Source organism: Manihot esculenta, chromosome 15 (genome assembly GCF_001659605.2).
Source record: "Manihot esculenta cultivar AM560-2 chromosome 15, M.esculenta_v8, whole genome shotgun sequence".
Lineage (NCBI taxonomy): Eukaryota > Viridiplantae > Streptophyta > Magnoliopsida > Malpighiales > Euphorbiaceae > Manihot > Manihot esculenta.
The window spans coordinates 11,140,898-11,151,397 of NC_035175.2; the positions used below are offsets into that span (position 1 = coordinate 11,140,898).

General features: G+C 27.9%; 1 protein-coding gene across 1 annotated transcript; it reads right to left on the reverse strand.

The window, feature by feature from the left end:
• Positions 1-1,078: 1,078 nt before the first annotated feature.
• LOC110602488 (anthranilate synthase beta subunit 1, chloroplastic) lies at positions 1,079-6,765 on the reverse strand. Its single transcript, XM_021740020.2, has 8 exons — positions 6,487-6,765; positions 6,228-6,388; positions 4,259-4,329; positions 4,052-4,089; positions 3,837-3,947; positions 3,568-3,667; positions 2,063-2,198; positions 1,079-1,359 (listed from the first exon to the last, which is right to left on the reverse strand). The coding sequence occupies exons 1-8, from the start codon at positions 6,599-6,601 to the stop codon at positions 1,255-1,257; spliced, it is 837 nt and encodes a 278-aa protein (XP_021595712.1). The 5' UTR covers positions 6,602-6,765; the 3' UTR covers positions 1,079-1,254.
• Between the last annotated feature and the right edge of the window lie 3,735 nt (positions 6,766-10,500).

A 10,500-nucleotide genomic window follows, 5' to 3' on the forward strand; every position in this document is an offset into this window, starting at 1 on the left:
AAGCACTTGAGGAGTATTTTTGCCAAATTATCTTATACAGAGATTTGATTTATGATAATCGTAAATCTTTGTTAGATTCTAGAACTGATATTTCTCTTAAATGGATTCGTCGTAATACTACTCTAACTTCTCATATTTTGGCTAAATAATTTATAAGATATAATTATCTCTATTTGAAAAGATATCTTTTTTATTTGATAAAATTTTATTAATACAATTACAGTAATTTTGTTTTAAAAAATATATATATTTTTTATTTTTCGTAATAGGTGAAAAATTTTAAAAAAATAATTAATAAATTTTTAAAAATTAAAACATTTTAATATATTTTTTAAAAATTAAGTGATTTAATTAATAAATTTTTTTATATTATAAAAATTAAATAGTAATATTTCATGATATTACAATTGATAAAGAATATCAAATTAATATATTTAAATAATAAATAATATATATAACATCATGCATATCAGTACGTAAATTAGTGTGAAAGTCCAGTTAAAAGTTTTAAATTACAGAATTTGTGACAAGCAGTTACTTGATGATGATTTTTATTAATAGCACGTTTTAAAGTCTAAATTTGTGGTATAATGACAAGATCATGGTTAAGATTCTGATATCAAAAAGGCAATAAATCAAGGGCCTACCAGACTGACTAACTTTGGTCTATGCTTTTGCTGATTAAGCCTTTGAAAACATTTCTCCATGGAACTTAATTTGCAGCACTTCACACTCATAAGAGTTGAAAATGGAAGAATCATTAGCATAATGTTCCTAAAAACAGTATGCTCTCTGTTATATTTTCTAATGCAAGAATACTTAGTGGTTGCTAATGGGGTCATCAATCTCAAAGCATCAATTTAGTGAAGAAAAGCATCTCATAAAGTGGGGTGCAGCATCCAAATTATTGGATTATGGTTAGATTATCACACCAATAAAGAAGTTGAAAGCATCTCAACAAGCTCATGCAAGCTGCTAATAAAAAAAGAATGAAAAAAGCAATACCAAGGCAAGCTGTTAATCAAAATAATTTATGCAAAAATTGGCAGATAAACAAGGATTACTAACAAACAATATCTGATGAGAAGGCCTTTCTTTCTAGAAATGTGTTATTAAAGAAAATATTTGAAACTACTAAAGAAAACTATCAACTATTTATCAATTGGGTAGATAATTTAAGTTCCAATTAGGTCATTAAAGAGAAGCACAACGACCAAATTACATTTTCCATTCAAGCATAACAGGATTTGTTCACTAGTTTTGAGATTCAGCTTCTTTTCTCTCTATCATTTTGATGAAATTGTAGACAATCTTCTTGCCTTCCGTCGTTATAATACTTTCTGGATGGAACTGTACTCCCTGCAGTTTTGCAAAACAATTCCAATTTGAGCTTATGCAGGTGAATTTGATTATACCTACAGTAACTCAACGGTAAAATGTATATAAACAAAAACCCACCAACGCCATATCTTCCCTACTCAAATCTGTCAAGTAATTAGCATGAAGGAACACTTGCATAAGCCTATGTACTATCACATTGCTTTCTGTATGGTAAGGGTCTGCAGTTCTAGTCCAGTTCAGAATTTACCTAGGAACCAGAATTCAACTAAATGTTGATTTAGTTTCTTGCTGTTTCAGTTCATTTTGATTCTCAACTCCAGTTTGATTCTGGTTCTACCTAGGAACCAAAAACAATTGAAATGTTCCGTTTCAGTGTTTTACTATTCTCATTCGGTTCAGTGCTTGGCTCTAGCATGATTCTGGTTCTAGTTCAGGTTACGGTTTTGGAAACAATTTTATGCAAATAATACATTTTTATGTCATATAGTACATATTTAAGAGTGATAAAGTAATTTAATGTATTTATAACTGAAATTATTCCCTCCATTTGGTACGATTCATTTCACAAATAATGCATGACTTTTTTTTTTAATAAAATTTTTGTAAGTTTAAAAAGAAACAAAAATTTCCATTCCAAATAAGAAATTTGATAGAAAAAGAATAGATTGAATTGAATTCTTATAAAATCTTTGATTCCAAATAAGGGGATTATGAATGTCACCTGCAGATGCTTATACTTTTTGTGACGAGCAGCCATTATTAGTCCATCCTCTGTCCATGCTGTAATCTCAAGCTCTTCAGTAGGGAAACTCTCTTTTTCAATCACTAGGCTATGATATCTCCCAACAATGAAAGGGCTGGAAAAAGTAAAATGCGAGAGAATTACCAACAATTTATCATCATATACTGACATATTAAGGTACTCTGAAGGCTAGTTATGGAAAATACTAACATAGTCTTAATCCCGGGCGCTAAGTTGTTAAGACTCCTCTGAAAAATTACTACAATGAAAAGCTACTCAAAAGGAAGTCCTGGTGGAGCAAACTATTTTAGCAAAGCTAATAGACTCCCATAAACCAATGTCAACCAACAATAAAGAAAATTAGAAATGGATTTAACCTAACAAATGTTCTTCACCTTTCAAGAAAATACAATGTGAATTCTCAAGAGAAAAAATTATATATAGAAAAGAAGATTCCAATATTTAAAGAAGTTCCTATATACATCATAATCTAAATAATGTCAAAATTATAACATTATCAAAGAAATTGTTTCTTATATTCACTTGAAAAATTCAAGCACTTAACCAGGGAAAAGAAATTGTTGAAATATTAATCTCATATGATTTAATATATAAGTTTTTAAAACCATAATGATCATAGAAACACAATTAAAAAAGATGTATATGACTTATTCCCAAAATAGTATATGAGCTGATTCTGAGAGTGAAAAATGGTTTGTGAGAAGGATAGATTCCAAACAATAATGAGAGATAAATTCCTCCTAAAACAAATATAACCCTATCAAACTGTGGTCATAGAACTACATATTTAGTCAAATAAAAACATCCAAGGGATTTGCTGTCAAAAACAGAAGCATCCAAATGAAATAAGCTCTTTATGACTATCTCTAGCCTACCTTTTTAATATGATGCTCTTCTCTGTAAATGAAACATAGTGAAAAAAAATTTGAAAGAAGGATAATTTCTAAACAAATATGAAGAAAAAAAGAATGGTAAAAAGAATATTCTGTCCACAAAAAATATAAACTTCATACATAGTGATCATTTCTTTACATGATTAATCAAATAAAAAGTCCACATGATTTGTTCTAATAAACAACAGAATTCAGACGATCAAATTTTTAAGGAAAACAAGAAAACTCAACATAGGCTGTCACAAGTGTGCAGATATGCATCAAGGTTCATGTCGGCATGGAAGTTGTTTTCATTCACTAATTCATGTAATCTCCTCCATATAGGCTGTCATTTAGTCAAAATTATGACAAATCAATCTAGTTATGTTACATCTAGGTATCATGTGTCTAATTGTCTCGTGAGTTACAACAATTGGGCAGTGCATCTTGCACTAGGCAATGACAGCCAAGAGCAGGATAGTATTAAGCATGTAATTACAGTAAGTAAAGAAGAATGTAATACTGAAAGAGCATATGGAAGAATGTCTTAATGAAAGAGCATCAGGAAGGATTTTCTTAATGAAATCATACCTGTTTAACCCAGAAAACAGGCCATCTTCCCCTTTCTCATCATAATATACTGGAGAACTTTTCCCATGCATGACACCATAAGGAGAGCGAACAATCTTCCCTGAAACCCGCCAACGGGATACGGATTATGAAGAAGAAAGCAAAAACCAACAGTCACTGAGAGTTAAAAGTAAAATGCTTATAGCATTTAAAATTCCTCTGCTACAGTCATATGTGTGAATAAACATGAAGATGCTTGTAAGTGATTATATAATGTCGTAGAGACTCACCCCCAAAGGCCTCTCCAATACACTGCAGTCCCATACACACGCCAAACAAAGGCACTAGAGGTCCAAGCTCCAAAACAGTTTGCAATGATATTCCAGAATCCTGCGGTGTGCCTACAAAAGGAAATGTAATTTATCATTTGCATTTTCCATTTCCTCCTTTCAGTCCAGCTGAAATTTTAGTGTACCACATAAGAAGGCACCGGCAAAACACTAACCTGGTCCCGGAGATATAAGCACCCCTCTTGGATTTTTCCTATAAAAAATTCAAAGCAAACATTATATATATTAGCAGCAACAATATATATATATACATATATATATATATATACACCATCTAAACTGCTAGGATGAACGGTGTAAGGATACACCATCTAAACTGCTAGGATGTACGGTGTAAGGAATAGCATGTCGCTAGTTCTTACCTTTTTAACTCTTCCACAGTTAACTCATCATTCCGATAAACCTCAAAGTGGCATCCTAACTCCCCCATGTACTACACAATGACAAGGTATCAGGAAAACAGCTTTTAAGTAAAAATGCCTTAAAATAAGTTATGTGGGTCCCAAATAGTTAAGAATTTATAAGCTAAACAGTTAGGAGTGCAGAAGGTCCTAAATGCCACAAAACATAACTTCCATCAAAGCTAAGACTTTCATATTGTTCCTCTTTTTTCTGAAAATTTAAAAGTGGCCTGTTTGGGGCCATAAATCAGAGTCAGTAATATTCCCACTATAAAACAAAAGCCAAGTTATTAAGGCATAACGTACCATTCCATATGGTAGCGTTAGTCATGTTCAACTGGTAACATTCTCTTCCACATGAAGGAGTGGACTGATTGTAGTGGTGGACAACAGTTAATTCATTTTCATATAAATGTTGAAATATCATTTAGGTGATAATGCAATCAAATACAATTTACAGTGTTAAAAGACAAGGTATGCAGCCACTGTGTGTTTGCTTACTTTGCTACAGCTAAAACTGAAACAGGAAATATTTCTTCTTTCTTGATTCAATAAACATTTCATTATTGCATTTACACAAAACTTGAAAAAACCAAAGCATAATTAAAAAAGAATTACACAAATCGCATCATGTATGCACAATGGTTATAAATTCAGTTCAAGTATAATTGTTCCAGTAGATTTATAACAACCCCTCACGTACACAACTCATATGATCATAGATCCAGTAAAGGCATAAACAATTAAAAAATTAGAAATCCTTTTTGTGCATGTAAATATGACTAGAAACTCAATCCACACAAATATTTTATTTAAAACAAATTTCTTTTGCGCATAGTTAGAAATCCACTTAAAGCAAAAAAATTTGGAGGAGACATCTGAGTGCTATTATCATACAAAATCTACTGAAATAGTCCTAGTTTGACTTAAACTCCTATCCAAACAGGAATCTATCTCTAGCATGGTTTTAAATAACAGCTGTTACATTATTTTAGGAATACCCTTACTGTTACCCCGTTATTTAGAGCGATTTTTAAATTTGCAGCTATAAAGGTCGTTACCAATGTTATATAAAGGTAACAGCCATTACTGACTGTTATTTAAAGGTGTAACAGCCAGTATTTTTCCAGCTTATAATCTTTGATATTTCTGAATATTCTTCATATCAAAGGCAGCAAAGAGGACCTTTTATTGGGCCAGAAAACTAGCTTGACTTATTCATTTTTACTCCCTCTTCATTTTCTTTCTAGGTAGGTAGGCCATTTTCTCTCAACTCTCTTAATTTTTTCAACAATAAACTCAAGTGAAATCCTTAATTTCTCTACAATTTTTTGAGCTCAATAACATATGTCATCTTGATGATTTTGAAGTGAATGAGAGGAAAGTGTGAGTCAAATTTTTTTTTTTCTCTTTCTCCTATTTTTAGATTTTTTTGAATTATTTTTGGGTGAAAACATAAAAAAAATATAAAATAATATCACCGAAAGTTTTAAGCTTTAACAATATTTGCTAAGTATATATTTAAGTTTCGGCAAGATAAACTTAAGAAAAATACATAATAAACTCTTGAGACTAATTTTCATAAATTAAATAGTAAGTTTGAGACCTAGTTTTATATTATATGCTTAGATTCTTACTTTAATTATTTAATTTTCAAAAATTAAATAGTTAATTCTTTACAATCTACATGGTTATTTTGATTTTAGATTGATTATTTTGGTCTTTATTTGATATATTTATGTTTATTATTTAGTTGTATGCTTTAATTTTGATTAAAGCTTTGAGTATTTATTCATTTCATGAATTTAGCAAATTTTCCAAACAGGCGGTAGAATTGAATCCACTATCATATAACATGAAAACAAGCAAGAACCTAGAAATCAATTCGACTTCACATGGGCAGAGCATAATCCGACAAGAAAGGGGATACCTGGCAAAGATTATAAGTAAAGCTATCATAGTTGTCAATGACAATTATGGGATTTTTCATCTCCCTACTAACTGAAGCCGCAGCCAACGAATTTGATCCAGTGACAGCCATTGAACACTTCGCAACAAACCCATATTCCCTCTTCTCCACAGAGTTCAATCCTTGAAAACAATAAACAGAAAGAGAGACAGAGTCATAAACAAGCAAGCACACCAAACAAACAAAAAGAAAGCAGCAAAAGAAAAGGAGGAAAAATTACTGGGCGGAAGCGAGACAGTAGATGGGGGAGGCAGGCGAGGGTTTTGACGCGTTTTGAGAGGAATAGAGGATTTGGGTTGAAAGAGAGACGACTGTGAAAGCAGACTTGCAGCCATAATCGATGTCAAGACAGGGAGGATTGCAGAGTGACTGAGAGAGAAGCGTTTAGATTCCCAGCTAAAAGAGAAACGGATTTGTCTCTATTTATAGACATTCAAGGAAGATTTGCTTCTTCTTTTTTTTTTTTTTTTTTTTTTTTTTTTGAGAAGAATTTGCAATTGAAGAATTAAGGCCATGGAGCGTGAACCTCCATACACTTCCTAAAGCAGCCATGGCCAGACAGAAATTCTTAAATTGGAAAATCTCCTTTTTTAATATCAATTTATTAGTACATTGTTATTATTTAAAAATTAAATTATTTTTATTATTTTTATTGTCGTCAATTAAAATGTCTTTATACCAATTTACAATTTTTATTATTAGTCAATAAATAATAAAATAATCAAATTTGTCAATTGCTTTATAAAACCAAACATAACCTTAAAAATAATTAAATAATAATTCATTAATTTTAGAAAGATTCCTTATCTAATTTTTAAGTATTATTATTATTAAGAAATCACTCTTTATAATTTTAAAAAATTTATTAAAATATATTTATATTTTTTTATTAATAAAATAGTCTTTTTCATTTATTTATATAGTTAAAAATATAATAAAAATTAAATTATTTTGTTTTTTTAGACATTTTTTTTATTTTTTTTATTATTATTATTTTTTAAAAGAGGATGAAAAACTATTTCATTAATAAAATGAAAAAATATAAATATTTTAATAGAATTGAAGAAAAATAAGAAAATTTTAATAAATTTCTGAAAATATTTAATAATAGTAATATTTATAAACTAAATAAATAGCCTTATTTAAAAGTAAAATTAGATTTTAAAAATTATTTTTTTTATTATTTATTTATTTGTCATATAAAAATGATAAAATAATTATTTTGTTGATGAAAAAAAATAAATATTTTAATAAATTTTAAAAAATATAAAAATTAATTTATTAATAATAATAATATTTAAAAATTAAATAATAAATCACTCTTAATTTTAAAAATATAATTTATATCATTACTTTATTTAATATTTATTGTGTTAAGTAATTTGTTATTATTTAAGATTTGTTTTTTATATTTTTACAATAAACTTATAATTATATGCTTTCAAATCATATAATCCTTTAAAAAAGTGCCTCTTTTAGCTTTGAATATACATCCGAGTGGTTGGCAACAATGTATTTATAATTTATTCTAATATTTTTATGAAAATTTTGTACTTTTAAAATATATTAATTTATTAAAAAATTAAAATTATTAGTTTTTGTTTTTAATTTTGATTTTAAATATAATTAAATATACAAGTTTGCATTTGGTGGCTGTGGTTTTGTGCAGATATAGATAAATTTTCTTTTATTTATTATTTTTTTGAGAATAAAATTTTCATTTATAACATTTCCCACGTGAACATTGAGAGATGGCCAACGTCAGAGCTTTTATAAGTTCCCAAGAGGGGCCGGCGTTCACGTGCCTTTGACCACCAACCAATTAGACTGAGGATCCTATTTTTACGTAAATTATAAATATAAATAACATGATTACAGAAATAAATTTAATGATTTTAATATATTATTTAAAAATTAAATAATTATGTTAACATTATTATATTATTCTTATATGGATATTAATAAATTAATAAATAATAACTTATAATTTAAGATAGAAAAAAATAAAAATAAATATTTTATTATAACTACAAAAAATATTATTCTTTGTTTTCTTTTTAGTTTTGTTTGCACTTTATTTTTTTTAGCAAGATGTGATTTCCTTCTCTCGCCACAGTAGGACGGTGTCGAATATTTTGATAATTTATTTTATTTTTTTAATTTTTATTCTTTAGATTCTTCTGTTTCTATTGATTTCAATGAAAGAAATGTTTATTTTGAAATTTGGTGAGGGTCGGCGACTCTACATGCACCGATGGGTAACTCCTTTAATATTGATATCGGTATTTTTAAAACTACATCGATACTTTTAATAGTTTTTGCTCTTTTTGGCCGATGATTGATTGAGTTTTGCAAAATCTCTTTCTTTATGTATTGTGATTTTTGATCGAATTACCTCTATTTGTTGCTCCTAATAATTTCTATAATTGTTGCTGCATGCATGTCTGCTGATGCAATATCTGCTGTCCCTCGTAATCGTTATTGTGTTGGTATATTTGTGCTTTGTTGATCATTGTCGATGGTTATGGGATAGTCTGGATTAGCACTGTTTTGAGTTTGTTGGCCGCAGTGACTGATTTTTTAGACCGATAGTGATTAGGATTCTCATGAATTGATTTGATTGTGTTGATTTTTGGGTTTGGATTGAATTTTAAGTTGATTTGATTGTGAGTTGTGGTTGAGTTTGTCTTATGAATTTAGTTTAAAATGGTTGGATTTTTTAGTTGATTTATTGAGTTGAAGCTCTTTTAAGCCTCTTATATATTACCTTTTCATCTTGTTAAATATAATTTACTTGCATTGTTCTTTTTTTTTAAAAAAAAAATCTAGCCTTTTACGTCCTATGTCCCATTTAAGTAGCTTGCAAAGTTTTTGTATAATTATTTAAAAAAATACAAACAATTACTAAGTACCATGTTACTATATATATTTCGCATATTTTTATTATATTTTTAAATTTTAAAAAATAAATATTAATTATTAAATGAAATATAAATGTATTTATGAATAAAATTAGAATGGTAAAATTGGAATAAAGAAATGATGCTTCTTTTATTTTTTAGAAGAGTAAATAAAGTAGGATAAAAAAAACACCTTTACAAAAAGAGCGCTTTGAAATGAATCATAGATGGTATAAATTAGATTTTTTACTTTGGCAATTTACCAAATATTAAATACATCAAATTTGCTCAATTTATTGAAACATACATGACTTGTATATGAAATGTATTTTATGTTACATGTATTTTTGTAAAAATAATTTTTATAAAAAAAGATTTTTTAAAAAAAATTATTTTCTATTATTTCATTGCAATTTAATAAATAAAAGATACCTTTTCTTTTAATTTGGATTATTTTTTTTACTAATTTTCTAAGTTCCATAAATATTTAAAGATATAAAAAAATATTTTTTTAAAAACATTTTCCGTAAAATAAATAAAAGCTAAAAATTTATTTTTTATTACTTAGTTTTAATTGAAAACATAAAAATACTAATAAATTCATTTATAATAGTTTCAATACACTTCTCAAATAATAAAAAACATCACTTTTTCTTATAAAAAAAATCACTTTTTTAAATAATTTAATTTACCCTTCGATCAAAAAAATATTTATCTCCACTAATTATTTAAATACTACATACGTTATAAAATATTGTAATAAATATTATTAAAAAATATTTTTTATAAAATAAATAATTTTGACATTATATAACAATCGCTTAAAGTAAGTTACAAGTTATTTCCACAAAATAGAGTCACATGGTAAGAATCTAATAAATGAAAAACGCAGTACGGCCCGAGAAAACGAAAACTCAAGTATCTTAAACACCCGGTTTATCATCAAAAACTCGTCATTTTCTCGACAGCGCGAGTCTTAATATAAAGTTACCATTAAGTAGGGATAGTCCAACGTATTGTCATTATGCTTGTAATTGTGGGATTTTCCATCCATTAGTTGACAATATCTCTTATCAAGCAATTAGCCGTATTACTGCCGATTTATCAAAAAATGTCATATTTATCTCTATCTTATTACCGTATAAAAGTGAAAGAATCATAGAGATAAAGATATACTATTTTGGAATACTACTCAAGTGCAATTCATTGCATTCTCTCTATTCTTCATTATACTGACTTGAGCATCGGAGTGACTGCTGTAGGCACCCACCACTACCTCACCTTCTCTTTTTTATAGGTCTAGCCAAATCACAATATAGCTCAATTTTGGCCAT

Excerpts from the sequence above, each read along its gene's own strand:
- LOC110602488 (XM_021740020.2), bottom strand. The coding sequence starts at position 6,601 with ATGGCTGCAAGTCTGCTTTCACAGTCGTCTCTCTTTCAACCCAAATCC. Across the intron at positions 4,330-6,227 it reads TTACTTATAATCTTTGCCAG|TACATGGGGGAGTTAGGATG; the intron begins GTATCCCCTTTC and ends GTCATTGTGTAG. Across the intron at positions 3,668-3,836 it reads TATTGGAGAGGCCTTTGGGG|GGAAGATTGTTCGCTCTCCT; the intron begins GTGAGTCTCTAC and ends GGCGGGTTTCAG.